Source organism: Eupeodes corollae, chromosome 2 (assembly GCF_945859685.1).
Source record: "Eupeodes corollae chromosome 2, idEupCoro1.1, whole genome shotgun sequence".
In the NCBI taxonomy this organism is placed as follows: domain Eukaryota; kingdom Metazoa; phylum Arthropoda; class Insecta; order Diptera; family Syrphidae; genus Eupeodes; species Eupeodes corollae.
This window is the reverse complement of record NC_079148.1, coordinates 26,422,114-26,442,293: the sequence shown is the minus strand read 5'-3', so window position 1 is coordinate 26,442,293 and position 20,180 is coordinate 26,422,114. Positions and strand designations below refer to the sequence as shown.

At 38.2% G+C, this 20,180-nt stretch overlaps 1 protein-coding gene across 3 annotated transcripts in view; it reads right to left on the bottom strand.

Moving 5' to 3' along the window:
• Window positions 1-3,517: 3,517 nt before the first annotated feature.
• The window catches only part of LOC129947933 (vitamin K epoxide reductase complex subunit 1-like protein 1), a 39,337-nt gene continuing 22,674 nt past the window's right edge, over window positions 3,518-20,180 (bottom strand). For 2 of the 3 annotated variants that reach the window (XM_056058704.1, XM_056058703.1), the window contains exons 2-4: window positions 17,386-18,079; window positions 16,510-16,619; window positions 3,518-3,990 (exon numbers count right to left, since the gene is read on the bottom strand). In XM_056058704.1, the coding sequence (XP_055914679.1) occupies window positions 3,755-3,990; window positions 16,510-16,619; window positions 17,386-17,696 (657 nt within the window). In that variant the 5' untranslated portion in view covers window positions 17,697-18,079 and the 3' untranslated portion in view covers window positions 3,518-3,754. Of the gene's footprint in view, window positions 3,991-16,509; window positions 16,620-17,385; window positions 18,080-18,131; window positions 18,691-20,180 lie in introns of those variants that run through there. The other variant, XM_056058705.1, reaches the window with a different exon arrangement.

The following is a 20,180-nucleotide window of genomic DNA, read 5'->3' as shown; positions in this document are numbered from 1 at the left end:
TATTACACACATTTCTCACTTCTTTAATGCACCAATTTCTTTTCACTCAAACGTGCTCCTTACCGTTAAAAGACGGCCTATCGGTGACAGACAAATTCAAGATTTTAAGTTTAATGGCTTTTTGAAATATTCACGTCCACATTTGCAATTGCATCTACTTCGATTTTTAAATTATTAGAAACAATTACACCTGCAGCCTTATATTTTTCCTAAGCACATTTAAACTGATGCTTCAAATCAAATATAAACAAACTTTTTTTTGAGAGTATTCACTGCTTTTCGACTTGAATGTTTTCATTCTTCTCGACATTCATCAGATATATTACCATATTCATTAGAATATGAATTTTCATTGCCTTTAGATAAATCCAGAGCGACAAGATCAGAATCTTCAAAAAATTTGCGTCAGTACGGATGCTGGGTTTAGTAGCTTTGATGTATCAGTTTCTGTTTCAGAAACTGCCTTCCTTTTTCATCTGGAAATTCCCAGTATTCCAATAGTTCGCTTCCCCTTTTTATATCCTTCTTTATTAAAAAATCTTTTCAAAATACCATGTCTGTAATTTTTAAATAATTTTATTTTATGAAAACGCCCATAACTTGTTGAAAAGGGCGGTTAAATTTTAAGGGCTGATGCTGATTTGAAGAAAACACAAGTTATTTAGAAATTTACTGTCATTTCTTTTTATTACGATAATATTGGTGAAGTTCAATTGTGTATGGAACAAAATATCGGCCAAATGACCGACACGTCCTCGGTGGTCTAAATCCGATGGTCTAAATGTTCGATGACGCTGAGGGATAATTGAGGTTCAATGCCATTAATGTACCCAATTACCTCAGCTTTCGAATTTTTCTGGCTTGCTGACATGATCTTGACGGCCAATTGACAACGTCACCTCGTGAGATAATACATCCACTGAATTTCTTGAGCAAAAGAGACATTGTTTCGTTGGCTGTCTGCTAAGTGGAATCGTCCTGTTGAAACCACATATCGTCCAATTCGGGCCATACCAAGTTCGTTATCATCCCATAATATAGCAAACACCACTTACATCAACCGGCTTCATTTTGGAAGAAATATGGCCCGATGATGCCGCAAACCCATAAACCGCACCAAACAGTCACTCTTTGTGGGTGCATTGGTTTCCCGACAATCACTCTTGGATTCTCATTTGCCTACATACCGCAATTCTGCTTATTGACGAATCCACTGATGAGAAAATGTGCCTCATCACTGAAGAAGATTCTTCATTGTACTGGTGTTTTTACATCTTCTACAAACCCGGTTTGCTTAAATGTTTGCCCGATTTAATTTTAACGCCCAATTTTATAATAAGGCGTTGCTCGATTATATATTTTTTAAAAGTTCAAATTGATTTGGTCTAAAATTGAAAAATGTCAAATGAAATGCAAAAAAAAATTGACGTTTAGGTGTGGTTCACATTCAACAATGGCCCCTAAAATCTAACCACCCTTTATATTGAATCGAAGTATGAATGAAAAATATATGTTAAATAAATATGTTTCAAAGTTAAAGTATATACAAACTTGATACTCGAACATGACTACATAAACATGAAATGTATCATATCAAAGTCTTAAATTCCAACTTGTTTAGATTTTAAGGGCATTGCCATTATGATCTTTCTTATTAACAATAAAATAAATTGGGTAACGCAACAGTCCTTTGAGAACTAGGGCCAAGTGACTTACAACTCTCAACTATTCTTTTGTGCGAGTACAGTTGTCAGTGATGGGGGGACCTACAGTTTTAAACCGAATCCGAACGGTTAATTTGAGAAAACACATTTCATGACAAGAATTACTCTTGGAGAATTTATCAATTTCTCGCCTTAAATGTCTTTCACTCGTGTAAATGACAACCTTATGTGACGTCATTGTCGGCAACAGCTAGATTATAATGTCTGAAACACAAACACGCTTCAGTTTTGGCTTCGTTTGCGTTACGTTGAGCTTGCTTTAAATGACACTTCTAATATGATATTTTTAAAATGGCACTACTGTCTTAGCAGCTGTTATTTTTTCTCAAAATAAATAAATATAATAATAAGTTTTGAAATCGAAAAATTAAATTTATCGCGGAAGTAGCTTACACAATGGGAATCTCTCCAAAAGCAAATGTATTTTGTTTGTTGACTTTTTTACAGCTGTTGAGCTATCAGACAAAGCAAATGTTCAGCAAATTTGAAGTAGAGCTTCCGTTTGGAGTCACATTACGTAACATTACGTTATTTCCTTACGATTGTCAAATGAAACGTCAGGTCGAAGTTTCATTGTGATAGCATGCATTGAATTCCTATGGCTGAACTCGTAACTGTCAGGCGAAGCTGGAGCTGAAGCTTGTTTGTGTTTCAGCCATAAGACTTTAGCACAAAATCTTCCAAAAGTGTGAACAGGTTATTTTGTATTCAAAGATCAATACAATATTGTATGGTTTAAAAATCGTCTATTAGCTTAATTAATATTCTTAAACAACAAGCTTAAGTGTACTTGTAGTTAAGAAAACTTCCGGAAGTTTTTTAAAACTCTCAAATTTTCAAATTATTTTGTTATCAAACATAGATTTCATATGTTTTCTTTGATCTATGCTGATTGTTATTTATGATTTCTTCCTTATTGTGACTTATTTTTTAATCATTAGTTCTTAACGACAAGTTACACTTAACACAAGCTTAACTACGCTAAATTAAAGCTTTCAATTTTTTTCAACAATTCGTATAATACCTTAACAACCTAAAACAACTTCCCATATAATAACAACTGGGTCCAAGGTCTTCATCATGTCATTAGCACATTTTTGATTTGATACTTCTTAACTGGTTACCCATACTTGATGGCGCGACGAAAACGCGGCGGCGTTAAGAATACAAGTTTCCAAATTGGTCTTAAATCATCAAGATTCCTTTCTCGAAAACACCCCAACAACTGTCATTAAAATAATACATATCTTCATAAGTATATCTCCCCATTGACAAAAATTTACGAGATTACAGTAGGTTGGTAGAATTACCAATAAAACAACATTGATGATGACATCACAAAATTATTCTTATGAACATTTCTTTGTCTCGCATTTAAACAAAAGCATTTTTCTTCTTGCCATTTTAATAATTCGTAATAATTGTTGTTATTGATCTTAAATTGATTTCCCACCATTGATGTGTGTAGATCGATTCCAAATCGAACTGCGACAGTAAAAAAAACGGAATGAAAATGCTGCGAAAAACGCCATTAAACCGCGGAGCATCTGGTTATGTCATTGCGTCAAGGTAAACCGCATTCGCAACATCATTGACTTGGTGAACATCAAATTTAATTATATGTACATACATAAAATGAGGATTGTAATCATATATGTATTTGTAAGAACACATGCATTAAGTAGGAAGGTAGCTTTACACTTTACAAAACCTATACAAACAAAATTGCTGTAAGCTGTCAATCAGTCCAATATGTGGGAGAAACGTGAATACAATTTACAATTAATTTATTTTAAACACATAAATTTGTTGTTTTATTCATATTTATTTATTTATATTTATATTGTTATTGTTATTTTTATTTTTATTTGTATTTCTTTTCATTTAATTTATATTCACAAGGTGAAAAATGAAGTTGAATATAGTTGGCGACGAGTAAGAAGACGACGAACGGCAAAAACTCCCGACGACAACGACGATCGACAATTATTGTATTATAACATTGACAAACGGACGCGCGGACGTGACTTTTAGTCTAGTTTTGCAGCATCAACGTGTGCAGCAATAAACATATGAGCATTTGAATGCTTAAATCGCTGCCATGTTAGAAATAATAGAATTAAATTCGCGACATAAGTTCCCACGCAAACAATGCAAAAACTATCGAGGACGAAGTAAAGCAAGTACGCCAAATAGATTGACATGCAATTAGATAAAATGGCCAGGAAGAGTTGGATTTTTGATGATAATGGTCCTTCAATGAAACCTGAAAAGAAAAATGTATTGAAAATTTTGTTTAAGAGTTTGGGTGCTTATAAGATAAAGTATAAAAAGAGGTGAATTTCTTCCTTCAAAGGTTAAAGTTACTAAAGCGTTTTCTAAGAAAAGGCTTAATTCTCAAATCCCACTATTTTGCAGATGTCAGTTTTTGACGTTTGACAAGTGAAATCTACAATATAACTATAAATCGCATGGAAATTGTTGAAATACATGCAGTCTATCATCGTAGTTTGGAAAACGAAAGTATTTTTGGAACGTCATTGATCACCTACTGATCTGTCAAAAGTGATGTCAGCTGTTGTGACAAATACCGTATGCGTCGTTCAAGGACAAGATAGTATTGATAGTATTGAAAACCTATGTTTAAATTAAAAAAAATTGGGTGGCACAACAGACAACTCTCAACCATTCCTGTGTGCGAGTACTGTTGTCAGCGATGGAATTGACCTACAGTTTTAAGCCGAATCCGAACGGCTAATTTGAGAAAGCACTTTTTCATGACAAGAGTACTCTTGGAGAATTTGTCAATTCCTCGCAAGGCAGTACCCGTGAAAAAAACTTTAAATGGCATAGGCACTAGGCAGGAATCGAACTTAAGACCTCTAGCATGACATAATGGTCCTTCAAAAAAACCATCATGTCACGGGTACTAGGAAAACCTATGTTTGCTCGTCGATAATTGAAATTAGAATTTTCACAAACAACACCGAGCCGGGATGATTAAGGTGTTGTAGAATGTCACCTTGGTACTTGGGATAGGGGTCTATTCCTCAATTGCTTACTTAGGAAAAGAAACAGCGATTAGCGATTACATTTGATTTCAGCGCTAATGTCATTTGCCGAGTTGACATCAGTTACCAGATAGATACATTCATTTACCACCTCGAAGATATACCTATCAATGGTCCCGTCCTGCCCGAGTGTACCATGGGAATCGACTCTATTGGATGACAGTAAATAATTCGTCTTATCCTCTTTACACAAGAACCATTCTGTTCGGTTCTGACTCGGTACCGGAAAAGACACCCATGACAGCTCGTTTGGTTCTTCCCATAATGTCGAATCCATCTGCATATCCAAGATATGTGTGGATTTTTAAAAGATGGTGACATTTGTGTTGACGTTGGTATTTTGCACCACTCTCTTAAGAAAAAGAACAGCTGCATGACAGCGCATCGCCTTGTCAAAGTCCGCTGGTGGTTCGAAGGTTTCGGTTGAGTCTTTACCAATTTTGAAGCAGAAACGAGAATTTTCCTACATTATCCTGATAAGTCGTATCAGTTTGGCAGGGATACTAAAACTCAACATGGCACGGTATAGCTCGTTTATGTTTACAATGTCATAGGCTGATTTGAAATTGTATAACAAATATCCCTTCAGTGATAAGGTCCTTGCTACGAAAGCTAAGATAATAAGTAAAATTGATGCATTTGAGACTCGGAAAATCTAAGTCCTAGAATGTTTGGTACAGTTTTTAAACAGCAGTGGTGTGATTTCAAACTTACTCATTCTTAAACGAAGCTTATGTAACTGTTACTGATGCTGTTATTTCTCCAGCAATTGGCCTTCAAAATGTTGTGATTTAAAACAACACCTTCAGACATTTTTTTCTTAAAGGTGGAATTCGTCAAGTTATCAAAGACATACAGACGCTAAAGTTTGAATTGTTAATGACATTTTTTGAAAAGGATACGGCGCTGTACTCTTAACAGTGGCGTCGATTCGGCTGATATTATACATCTTTAATTGCTACCTTCTTCTTTATAATAATATTACCCGTGTTTTTTTGGCATTCTATAAATAGTATAGTTGAAAATTCCCAAGAAACTGTCAAACTTAATCATTTTTCAATCTTCTTGTGTGGTGAAAACACCAAAAAGATTAATTTAATCTAAACTGAGATTAACCTTTAGAGGAAACATAGCAAAATTTAATTATCTTTTCTATTCTTGCAAAATAAGCCCAGTTAGTCTATTTTCATTAACAATCCTAAATAATAGCAACAGTAACAGATTGATTTATTTTCGCCAATGGAAAACAACGTGTTTAAAAATTCAAAACACTGCCATCGAGATACGAATGCAATATCAATCGTACCAACATTTGAGAACGAAATCACATAAGATCCATTCGAGACTCGTATAAATGTCAAAAACCCATCCGTTGTAAGATTCAACTTTAACTTTTATCGGTAGTATTCACACTGCGGATATTGTTTTTGTTATTAGTAAAAAATCCTACAATGGTTAGGTTAGGTTATAGTGGCTGTTCAAGATGGAAACGGACACACTTAGGCCAGTTTAATGGCCCATTGTGATACCATATGAATCTTGAGGCTTCCTCCTAAGCTCAATGGAACAAGCTTGAGTCCCTTGCGAAACGTGACAAGCTGATTATACAGATATGATTTAGAACGTTTAGATCGTTAAAGAAGAAATGTCCTAGGTAATTCTTGCGTTTCCGAGACAGAGCAGGTCATGTGCAGAGAAGATGAAGAACCGTTTCTTCCTCTTCCTCGTCCATTCAGCTTCTGCAAAAGTCATTTAAGAATACGCTTAGTCTCGTGGCGTGCTTTCCTATTAGACATGTCCGGTTATGACAAATATGACACCTATTATCGAGCTTATATGCGATCTGCTTAGAGAGAGCAAGCACCTTGAACATTTTAAATCCAGTGTTGGCCAGATGTTTTTTGTGACTTGACATGTGGTGATGTTGTTCCACCTGGTGCCTGCCCTTCTCACAGCGTCTTGCATTAGCAGTAGTTTACAAGTAGCGATTGATATGCCAGAACTTGCCAAACGTGGTATAATGGGTTGTACTGTTCCTGGCGAGCTCATATGCCTTACAGTTACCTGGAATGTCTCTATGGCCCGGCACCCAGCAAATGTGAATATTAAACGACAGTTATGGACTGTTATAGAGTTTTTAGAGACAGAGTCCAGAGATTTGATAGCGGCCTTGCTATCAAAGAAAATACGGATATCAGATGTTGATATCACGTTTTCCTTAAGACAGGACAAGACTTCCTTTATCGCTAAAAGTTCCGCCTGGAACACGCTACAATGATTGGGAAGGCGGAATGAGAGACTTGATTTCAGTCGTTCAGAGTACCTACACACCTTCACCAACCCCTTCTTTTGTTTTTGACCCATCTGTGTAAAAATGGATTGACTCATCCTCCAAGAATGTCCTATTCTCCCAAAAAGATCATGGAGGTAATCAGGAAATTTCTGTCGAATTGCAGTTGGGGGATGGTGTAGTCTGTGTGCTTTGGAATTGATTCCAAGTACCTTACAATTACGGAGTTGTCAATGTTGTTGTTAGTCCACTGCGACGAAGCTTTGATTCGAATAGCAGAGCTTGTAGCTATTTGTTTGCTAAATATTATGTCAAGAGGTGAGAGTAGTCCAGTGCCGCAGACGGTTCGTGAGAAGCGATCCGCTTATACAAAGGCAAGCTGAACGTTGGACTTTATTTAGCTTATCCCTGTTTATACCTTTCTCTTAAGCAGTCCACCATACTGCCACACCGTACATTAAAATCGGTCTGATGTGTTTATGTGTAGCCAATGTGTGATTCTGGGTTGTAAGCCCCATTTACTACCAATAGCTTTTTTGCAAGAAAAGAGAGTTACAGCAGCTTTTTTGACTCTTTCCTGTACTTTGCGTTTCCAATTTAGTTTTTAATTTAAGACAAGACCCAGGTATTTAGCCTCGTCTGAGAATTTTAATTGAATTCCTTTCATATAGGGAGGGTTAACAATTGTATTTCCTCGAAAATAAGACCAGATCGGTTTTGTGTGGGTTAACACCCAGTCCACACCGATCGGCCCAAAGTATTAGTCTGTCTAAGGCATTTTGTAAGAGTTCATTTAGGGTGCTAAGATACTTTCCTGAGACTGCTATAGCAACGTCGTCCGCATAGGCTATTACTCTGAAACCGTCCGCATCCAGACTAGTTAGGATTTCTGTCACCACTAGGTTCCAGAGGAGAGGGAATAAAACACCACCTTGCAGTGTCCCTCTACTAACGAATCGTCTACCAGAGTGTAGCCCAGTTTTGAGTAAATTATTGTGCTAGTAAGCATTAAATAAATTAACTCCCGAAGCGAACTCTCTACATTTAGAGATGTTAGATGATTGCAGATGTGTATACGTTGTTTAAGGTACCTTCGATGCCAAGGAAAGCAACCATAGTGAAGTATTTATGATGGAGGGTATATTCGACGGTGCGTACTTAAGTGTGTAACGCTGTTTTCACCGATTTACCTTTACAGTAGGCACGTTGAGACGAAGACAGAAGTCTTGTCAATCAATCTTTCCAAGGTCTTAAGAAGGAATGATAGACTTATAGGTCGTAGATCTTTAGGATTGACTTGAGAGCATTTACCTGCTTTGGGTATAAAAACAACTTTAACTTCTCTCCATGCCGAGGAAACATGGACCAGGTAAAGCCAGCTGGTAAAAATTGCCTTAAGGATTGGTGCAATTATGTCTGAAGTCTTTTGTAACTCGGCTGGTATTATTCCATCTGGTCCTGCAGATTTAAATGCTTTGAAACTGCTGAGATCCTATTGAGGCTTATCCCTTGTAATCAGACCTTGTGGATATGTTGTGTTTAAACTTGAACGTATATAATTGTTCCAAGTTTTGGTAAGAGAACTACCAGGAGAGTGTGTTTTCAATAGTAAGCTCAGCGATTCATTACTTGAATTTGTCCAGGAGCCGTCTGCATTTTTCAAGCAGCTTGGCATCGCTGGAATAGTTGAAAGAATTTTCCGTAGCCTAGAAGCTTCAGGAGTTTCTTCTATCGTGCCACAGAAGGATAGCGCTGTAGTGCGCCGTTTTGATACCAAAAACTCGTTAGATTTATAGAGAAGCTTCATAGCGATTATGTTAGAGCCTTGGCCTGCATAGAAGATCGTTTGTATGGGTTTTGTTATAGGTGGGCCATATCTTCCTAGATATAATGCAGTTGGGTAAATTGCTTCACCTTGGGTTTAATTCACTTTGGTAGATAGAAAAGATTTTACCCTTCATAGCACCAAGAGGAATGTTAGCCATTTCCTTAAGCTCGTCCTGGCTAACTCGTCAGCCCGTTCATTTCCCACGATAGCACTTTGGCCCGGAACCCAGATCAGGGTGACACCGAGGTTAGTATTCAGGTTCGCAAGCTCATCGCGACATTGCTGGACCAATTTAGATGAGGATATGGGCGAGTTATTGGCTTTGACAGCTGCCTGACTGTCTGTAAAGATAGCCGCATTTCGGTTTTGGTTTGGGCTTTGTTTAAGTATCTTACATGCCTCCCTTATTGCCAGCAGTTCAGCCTGAAAATGCTAGGAAAGTCAGGAAGCCTAAAGGATCAAGCTACATTTAGGGACTCAGAAAAAATCCCAGAACCAACTCGGCACTTCATCTTTGAGCCGTCAGTAAAGATGGTTGTGTCCAAACCTATCGACACGATGTCATCCTCCCAATTTTTTCTGGATGGGAAAATAACCTCAAAACCCTTACTAAGGCTCAAAGTAGGAGTGCAGTAGTCAGTGTCTACCGAGATAATATTTGGGGGAATCAATTTCGTTGTGTTGCTGTGACCATAAGGTTTTGACAACCAGCTGTTTGATTCCTTCAGCCTAATAGCGCTGCAGGAAACTATGTATTTAATAAAAAAGTCAATTGGTAGAAGATCCAAAATAACGTTTAAGGAGTCCGTTGGGCAAGTATCTACGCATAACCCCTGCGGTGCCCACGCAAGCTGTTCTCTGAACCTTCTTTAGCTTATCAATATTATAGGCTTTGCTAAGAGCAGTCCACCACACAATCGACCAATATGTTAAGATTGTATACGTCCATAAAATTTTCCTCGACTGAAGTCCCCACTTTTTGCCGAAATGTTTGCTACAGGCTTAGAAGGCAACACAGGCCTCCTTAACCCGTACTTCAATATTTAGTTTCCAGTTTAGTTTAGGGTCGAGTATAACTCCCAAATATTTTGCACTGCAAGACAATGATAGGATTTGACAGAAAGTGACCACCCTGGGGGGTGTTCCCCTACTCACGTGTTTTGTTGCGATTGTATTGCCTAGAGTGGCTCGAATCTTCGTACTACTGAGCATGGAAATAATCCATTCTCGAATGAAGTCTTCTACACCGAATTAAACAAGCGATTCTTCTATGGATTCGGTAAGGACGTTGTTAAAAGCACCTTCTAAGTCCAGGATGGTGGCAAGAGTAAATTCTTCATAATGGATTGTTTGTTCTACAGTACGCACTAAATCATGGAGGGCAGTCTCCGTAGATTTGCCCTTAAGATAAGCATGCTGAGAGCTTTCGAGAGGTCGTCCAACTAGGATTTCTCTAATATGGTAATCAAGAATGCGCTCCAAGGTTTAAGCACAAAAGATGTTAAGCTTATTGGTCTAAAATCCTTCGCGGATTCGTGACCTCCCCTACCCACTCTCGCAACCCGGAAAGTTCGTCTTCATCAGTAGCTCCAGAGATTCGGCTGGAGAGGATGTCCAGGTTCCATCAGGCTTTTTTAGAAATGAAGGATTACAATGTTTCTTCGATAAAACTTTGCTGAGCCTTGCGGAGTCCTTTATGTCTTCGATTAATTGATAATATTCTCTCCAGCCTTGTCTTTTGGCTGATGACTTGTAAATTTTAAGAGAGTCTTTATACGGTTGGTAAAACTTATGTTTGTGGCAGATATTGAAAATTGTCCTTGTCATTTTCCTAAGACTGGACAGTTCTTCATTCCACCAAGAAGGAAGGGTTTTATGTGTATAAGTGACAAAGCAATTTCTAGCGATCTGTTCATAGCTGAGGTAAGGTCATTGACTTTGTTGTCAAGTTCATTAGCTTTACTATACTTTTGATAGATTTTCCAAGAAAACACGGGTTGTTGTTGTTTCTTTTTTAATATCAAAACAATAGGAGGTCTATTAAAAAAAAAACGGTTCTACGTTGGTGTGGACATTATATTTCATTCCAAGAGCATTCCAAACATATCACCAACTGCTTAGAGCTTTTTTCATAAACATCTCAATTAGAGTAAATCTGAATTCTTTACAGAAAAGGAAATCAGGAATTTATTGAAGTATGGCCTATGGGCGACACATACAATTTAAATACCTAGACATTGTTCAATTAAAGTAATAACATTAAGTACCAACCACCATAAAAGGCAAATAGGTTCAAGGATGCATAACTTGTGGGTTCGTTCACAATGTAATTTCTTTTTAATTAAACAATAAAAGTATTTTTTTTTTTAAAGTAGTAGATGTTCGGGCATGAAAATTAAACCTATAATTATTTACAACATTCAACAAAATAACTCATAACTAATTTACTCACCACTCTGACTGTTGAATTGTGACAGATAGAAAACAAAGTAATTCCAATTTCAGCATTAAATTATTTAAAAGCTTTAATAAAAGACTTTGACAGCAGACTATACAACAACTAAGTATGCATTTTCTAACTCTATGTCATTAGAACGTTTAAAGGACGAAATGAATACTTGTTATTTTGTGAAAGACAATATTAGTCGTCTTTAGGGGGCAAACCTGGTGAGCAAACAATGTACTAGGGTATCCCTCCCTAACTTACAGTGAAAGACAAAAACGAATACTTTGTGATGTGTGGATAATAGAATGAAAGACAGAGAGCTGTAGTGTCAGAGTCACCAGCCCCCAACTGCCACATCCTTTTTGGAAGGATAATTTAGTTGTCTTTATTGATAGAGAGAATGTCTGTGGCTGGTGGCACTGCGACGAGTATAGACGCGACGACCGAGCGACGGCGACGCTGCAGGGGGTAGTGTGTAAGGTCGTATTTTTTTAAAAGCATGTTCACGTTCAGTACACATATATTCTATGTGTGTATGTATGCAACAACACATACACACTTTGTTGTCTCCTCTCAAGTCGAGTTATTTTAAGTTTGTTTTTCTGCTGTCAACAGCAACATGTGAAAATAGTCCTTGCCTTTTGAAGTTAAAGTGGGTGTGGAAATAGAAAAAACAAAGTGTATGGATGGATACATAGTTAAACAAAAGGATTTAATAACAAGGTAAGGTATATAATAGATACTCTCAACTTGAATTTTAGATATATAGGTAGGTATTGAGCTATAAGAATATATACACTTTTACACTTTGGGGACCATTAAATTAAGTTCTTTGTGAGAATTTAACAGCTGTCACGTTTAAGTACCTAAACTTATAAAGGATTTATTTTTACTTTTTGAACTTAAGGCTTTTCTTAGACAGTAAATTGTCATTTTGTTTTCAGTAACACATAGTAGGTAGGTTGGTAAAGGGTTTGACAAGGAATTTTATTAGTTTTAAACATGAAATTTTGAAATGAAAACTTATACCTTCTTTAAGAGTGGGAAGGTCTAAAAGAAAGTTTAGACTACTTCACAGTTGAGTTGTTTGATTAAGACACTAATTTTACAAAAATCCATACATACATACATACAAAGGTAGATATTATGTGAAGGTGAAATGTTTTTATTTTTGTAAGGCTCTGATTAATGATTCCAAACGAAAACGGAAACTATGTTTACAAAAGTATGCAGTATCATTGTTATATGGAAGTTTTTTTATGGAGCCGAACTTTTTCACTATCTACTTTTAGGCACATGTAAACATTTCAAGAAAAACAATAATAAATATTCGTTTTGTTGAGGAAGAGAACTTCTGCTACTTTTAACTAATTTTATTTTGAAAGTAAGTTTGATGTGTGGGGAAGAATGATTTACATAATGTTTTTTATTTGTTTGTTTTTAATATAAATGGTACACAATCTAGTGGTTCATTGTTGGAAAGTCATTTAAACACTTCAGGACCGTTTTCCTAATTATCGACTCCTAGTTTGGCCCTTGATTGCAAGGACTATTTTCATTTTTCATTTTCGCTGTAACGTTAAAAAACAAATTTGTCAAATCTGGATTTCGGACAACTCGCTTTTTTGTCGAAATGAAAGACGTAGATTTAGTCTACGGAATGACAGAATGCTGCGCTATTACTGTGTGACATGTCATGCCACAATCTATATTTTATTTTTTCACTGAAATCGCAAATTGTGTTATCAGCAGCGTTCTTGATGTTCATTATGCAAGCCTTGGAACAGCGATTTGAACACCGTGAATGATATTGTGCCAACAACCTTGAAATGATTTTTAGAAACAATTGTAACGAAGCGCTGCACTTGTCCCCTTTCCTCTGTCTTAACGACTTTTTCTTGGTGTAGGATGGACAAGGCTTATGCTAACCGATTATTCTCTAGTTTGATGCTAGGGACAGGGAACACAACCGATTATTCAGGAGTCAAACAAAAACTCGGACTAGCCTAGCACCGTAGCTAGTTCTCGTTAGGTTGAACTACTTCGTGAACACCTTATAGGGTTTCTTCGACTTATTCGCCCAGGCCTATAAGGAACGCTTTTATCCGGCTCCCTATCCTTGGAGTTATGCTTAGGATCTGGCCCTCCAGGTTGAGGGTTGTGCCGTCGCGTCGGGGTGACTTCCTGGCCACGTAAAAGTTTCATAGTTGCGAAGCACCAACAAGCCTCTGATACGGACGCATTTACTGTTGACAACCTAAGCAAACGAATTAAGGACAACGAACTTCGGATACGCACGTGGAATGTTAGGTCCCTTAACAGACCACGTGTGGCCGAAGAATTAGCGGAGGCCCTAGACCGCTATAAAGCATACATCACTGCCATCCAGGAAATACGATGGGATGGGCCGGGCAAAAAGAGGATTAAAAACTTTATTAACTTTATTATGGTGACTGCTACCACGAAAACCAACAGCGCTTATTTGGATGCGGCTTCGTCATTGGAGCCAGACTAAGGTAGACAACATTAGCCTGATATGCGCGCTAGCCCCCTCAGAAGAGGAAGTCGACAACACCAAAGATATGTTCTTAGAGCTCTCAGACAAACATATGAGCAGTCTTAGCTACGATATTAAAATAGTCCTGGGCGATTTTAATGCCAAGCTAGGAATGGAAGACATTTTTGGTGGAATAATCGGAAAAAACAGCCTACACGACAACACACCGACAGTGGATTCAGGCTCATAGAATTTGCTGCGGGGCGAAACGTCATGGTAGCCAGTACGCGTTTTTCACACCTCAACATCCACAAAGGATCTTGGACTTCTCCAGATCAATCTACAGTGAACCAGATTGACCATATTGCGATCGCCGCTAAAATCGACTCGGACCACTACCTCGTTGTAGCCAAGGTAGGATTTCTAGACCCAAGGCATAACAGGGAGGTGCTGGGAGAAGGTACAAAGTCGAACGGCTACAATCGCCAGAGATCGCCAAATCCTTTTCCGACCGAGTGACAAGTAACCTCTCTCAAATTACTCTGCCGCCAACACAATGTATCGAAAACCAGTGGCAACATTGCCAAGTTGCAATCATAGAAGCCGCCTCTGATGTGCTGCATTTCAAGCAGAAAACAAGGAACCCCTGGTTTGATGGGGAATGTCGGCAGGCAAGGCAGCCAAACAACAGGCACGCAAAGCGGCGCTGCATGAAAGGACAAGAGCTGCTCATGAGCTCTATGAGCAGAAGAGGCGAGAGAAACGCCGACTTCTCAGAAGAAGCAGGAACGAAGTTCGAAAGTTTTATGAACAGATGAAACGGAATTCACAGGTACAAAAACCTAGAACCGAAGGCTGCAAAGCCGAAAGTGGAAACATCATAGTGGAACCGCAGTCAATGCTGAGGATATGGAAGGACCACTTCTGCAGACTGTATAACGGCGATGACGAACTGAATTCCGCTGTCAGGCAGGATGAACTATTCAACATAGACGACGAAAGCCAACAATCCCGTCCTCCCGACTTAGACGAGTTAAAGATTGCCATATCTAAGCTGAAGTCTAGTAAGGCCGCTGGAGCGGATGGCTTGAATACCGAGCTCTTTAAAGCACCTGGAGATTAGTTGGTTAGGAGCATGCACCAACTTATCTGTAAGATATGGTCCGAAGAAAGCATGCCCAATGAATGGAACCCCAGTATTGTTTGCCCGATCCTTAAAAAAGGAGACCCTCTAAACTGCACAAACTATAGAGGAATCAGTCTACTTAACATTACCTATAAAATCTTCTCTGCCATAATATTTGAGCGTCTAAAGACCATCGTCAACAACCTGGTAGGTCCTTATCAGTGTGGTTTTAGACTAGCAAAGTCTACAGTTAATCAAATATTCACATTACGGCAGATCCTGGAAAAAATCCAAGAACACCAAATCGACACCCACCATCTTTTCATCGATTTTAAGACTGCATATGACAGCTTACACAGGGACGAGCTGTATAGAGCTATGTCTAGTTTTGGCATCCCTGCCAAACTCGTCCGTTTGTGCAGGATGACCATGGAGAATTCACGTTGCACCATAAAGATTGGAAACACAGAACCTTCGATGTCGAAAACGTTTTAGACAAGGTTATGCGCTGCCATGTGATTTTTTAACATCGTGCTTGAAAGAATAGTGCAGAGCTCAAACGTCAACACTAGAGGCACTATCTTTCAAAAGGTTGTCCAATTACTGGCATATGCTGAAATATGTTTAACGGTTAATGAGGGAAAAACAAAGTACATGCTGTCGTCAAGAAAGGACATACAACATCGACGCGACGTCTTGGTCAAAACGTCACCATCGATAGACGTAACTTTGAGGTAGTCAAACTTCGTCTACCTAGGCTCCGCTGTAAGCGCAGAAAACAACACCAGCGCTGAGATCAAACGCAGAATAACTCTTGCTAACCGATGAAAGATGGAACGACGAGATGTACGGGCTGTACAGCGACATAGACTTAGCCAGAAGGGTAAAAGTCCGACGACTAAGATGGCTGGGTCAAGTAGAGCGCATGGAAAACAAATCCTCCGTCCCGGAAAGGCTTCGAATCTACACCCACTGGACAATGCAGTAGAGGAAGACCGCGGATCAGGTGGCGCGCACAAGTGGAAGGTGACCTCACCCAACTTGGAGCGCGAAACTGGAGACATCTAGCTAGGGACCGAGCTAGATGGAAAAGTTTGATGGGTGAGGCCCTAGTTCACACAGGACTGTAGCGCCACCTTAAGTAAGTAAGTAAGTAAGAAGATGTTTGACAGTAAAACAAACAACCAGTGTTGCCAAATAGATAATGGCTAAAAAATCACCCTTAACGACAATAGCAGATTTTCACGCCATTTTAAACTCACGACAACTCATCAGTGCGAATACTCTGCAAAACCGCAAATAACTTTGCATCCTACACAAGTACCTACCTACCTTTACCTATCTAAAATACTCGAACCAGATAATTATTACTATCCCGTATAAGCAAATACCTCGTCATGAAGCCCTTAACAAAACCTTCTCTTTATAATATACCTCCCCATACCTACAGCTATATGTTGTAGGTATGTGTGTTTTATTTAGAAAAACCACATAATTACCATCATAGATAGACTATTAAATACTCACTCAAAATGCCAATTGCAATATAGAATACGATTCCAAGTTCACCATTAGGCGTGTTAAGCAGCGATTCTTCACCCAAAATCCAACCGATAATTCCGAAACCCTTGCCGTATCTACAAATAAACACACAAAACAAAAACAAACAATAAAGATAAACACATACATATAAATATATGTTGTCTATAGATAGATACAGCTATAACGGAAGTTAGAAGGGATGTATAAGGTTTCACATTGCTTGTTTATATTATTTAAGGGTACACCATCACGCACACACATCACAATCACAATCACAATCAAAATCCCAATGACATTACCGAAACACTTCCCAATAAATATCAATTAACTTTGGGGTTGCCTATTTATACGCTCTGGTTCGGTTTCTGTTCTCTATCTATTCTATAACCGACCTGACTGGCCTGGCCCTGACCCACTCTTCTGCTTTATATGGGCTCTCATTCCTAAGGCTAGCGTAGATAGGTATACGGTATACGGTATTCGTTCGCTGATGTGTGTTTTGTTCATATGGAGGTATATATCCTGTCAAACACAATAACTCCGAGGGTTGTTTTAGTGTCAGTGGAATTCAAACCGTTTCGATTTCACAGGATTAAAAACGCAAGGACAACCGAGTATAGAGTACAGAGTGCTGACACTGACAAACACACAAACCCTCACCCAAAGTCAACATCAGAACTCACAAAACGGACAAACACAAAAAAAATAGATAATAATCCATACACAAAAATCCTTTCAAAGGACATTCATACACACTACACACTAGACACTGCTGCTGTTTATGTTATGCGGGAAGACTGAATAGGTAGGTAGGTAGGTTTATAGGTACACCTGGATGCGAAAACGAATATGCAAACTCACCTGGATGCAAAGACTTTTGTACAGCTAATTTTTTCACTGATATCACACATAGCCTGATATTCATCATCCTTTTCCACTTGGATTTCAACATACGTCGCATATCCTGCCAGAGCTAATCCAATTAAGCAGGTTAATATCATTCCGATGGTGTTCGTTCTCGCTGGACTGATTGCCTTGATGCTGAAGCTCAATCTGAAGCTGGAGCTGATGCTGGAGTAGTTGTCTCTGCGTGTTGTTGGGGGTGGTTTTGAAAAGGACGAAAAAGATGGCGACACATGTCGATCGACGTTATCATCGTCACTGCATGTCATGGCTTTCGGTGTCGATGTTGATGTTGATGTCGGTGTCTCACTCTGCACAGCTCTTTTACTGCCCCCTACTTTCTCCGGATTTCCTGTCCCTTAGTTGGAACTATGTCTGTCTGTTTTGATGATGGCTGCCGTATGACCAATGCAGAGAGCTTAATCCAGAGATTGAACGCTGCCGACTGACGATGATGACGCTTCTACCCAGTTTTTAAGATAGATAGGTAAGGTAGTGTGAAGCTCTGCACAGTGCACAGTGAGACTTAGCCAAAACGTCAGCTAGTGACTGCGACGCACCAGGAGAACGGCAAACAACGGTAAGAGGATACAATCAGGTCTCACCTTTTGTTTATGGATACGATATGAGGAATATCCAATTTGTGTGAATCCTGCAAGAGGAATGAAAGATAACTGAACATACACCAAAATACATATACCAACTATAAAAGGACACCTTATGATAGTGTGTGTGTGTAGGATTTTGTATGCGAATGTATGCATATAGTGTAGTGCTTATAGTGCCTTTGCCTGTGCTGTGACATCGTCGTCGTAGTCGTTGTCGTTGTCCTTGTCATCGTGGGGACTCCGACTCGGGAATATTATCGATTGCCAACGAAGCACTTTGTAGGTAGATAAACAACTGGAGCACAGAGTTGTGGCATTTGCCCCCCAGGGGTCACAACAGGCTTACAGGTTTGAGGATGAAGAATGTGAATAGAGGAAGTGAGTAGGTGTATAAACTTGTGTATAGGAATATGAGAGTGAGGCGTTTTGTAGACATTTGACGCCCACGCCAGCGAACAAGAATAAATATAAATTGTGTATCTGTGTCTTTCTAAATGGCCGGGGTGATTGTTATGCAATGTGACTGCTTTCAAAGCTTTAGCTATTGGGTGTAATTGCTTTGACATTTCACGTCAATAGGTCGTCCTATAGTCATCGACAATCGTCATAATATCCTTTCCCTCAATAACTTATAGGTAGAAAGTTTAGATATATATATAAGCTTGATGCGGATTCATATGGATTCATATCGGATTATTATGATTATTAAGTGAATGTTATGTCACGCGTTATCGTTTTATGTCATCGCGCTCGCTGGGTGAATATAATTTGAATGCATGTACATTCATCTACATAGGTAAGGAAAGGTGCGATAAAATGTTTTGGTGTTTTTTGTATTTACGTGTAAAGAAGGGTCTCTTACTATAGGCAGCTAGCTAATATATTCATTCAATTTATTAAATTGTTGCATGCAATATGAAACACGGCAAAACACACTCACCTTTATACCTTTAGGTAGTTGTTATGAAAATTTAATTGAATAAATCATTTAATATGCAAAAGCTTATGACTACCTATGATCTGCATGCCTATACCTATAGCTACCTAAGTAGTTAGTAGTTCAGACATTTTGAATTTTAGAGAGTAATTTTAAAATTGACAGTTAATGAATAACGCCCAGGGGTATGCAATGTATAAATTATTATTCAATGAAACTCGTTGCTTATGAATTTTTTAATGAGTCGAGAAAGCGACAGGGAACAAACAAATTTAAAAAAACGTTTGTTTTTAAGAACATTTCGATTATTGATTCACACGAAAACATTTAAGCAAATAGAATGTATTTTTATAACGGTAAATATTTACACGACAATAATTGATTTTTTTCAATTATGCAGACTGGAAGTTTTCCTTTTTAAAGCTTAGGTGAAGTTCACATGTGTTCACATTATTTTGACATATCACCATTTCATCTAACTTTTTTTTTGCTTGAGGATTAAAAAGTGATAGAAAGTGGGGAAAGATATTTTTAGGTGTTTTTAATGATATGAGTGGAAGCTCATAATAGAATAACTACTTAGAGTTATATATATGTAAGCTACAAAGTTATATTATTTTTAAGTGATTTATCTAGCTTCAACACTTCCTCCATGAACACAAAACAAAATTGTATTGTATAAAATTATAATTAGTCGATACCTATTTTCTTTCGTAGTTTTTCAATAAATCTGCTAACTGGTCAACTCCTGCAATATGCTCCAATCTTAAATCACCTTCCAGGAAACGTTCACGAACATAAAAATGGCGAACCTCAATATGCTTCGTTCTTTTGTGAAACTCGAGATTCTTTTCTAGTTTTACACCACTTTCACTGTCGACACATAATATTGGTACCAGTTCTTTTTGTCCTGTTAAGTCGTGTAATAATACACGAATTTGTTCATAAACAGAATAGTCAAGGAATACCCCAGAACCCTTTTCGTCAAATTCGGACAAAGTGGAATCAACATCTGAGCAGCTTAAACAAATATTAGTCTACTACCAAAATGTAAATGGACTTCGGACATAAACTAATTTGGTCTATAAAAATGTAAACAACCTTCCCCACGATGTCATTATACTAACAGAAACTTGGCTCAACTTTTCTATTCTTGACTCGGAGCTTTTTGATGCATCTTATCAAATTTTCAGACGTGATCGACATGA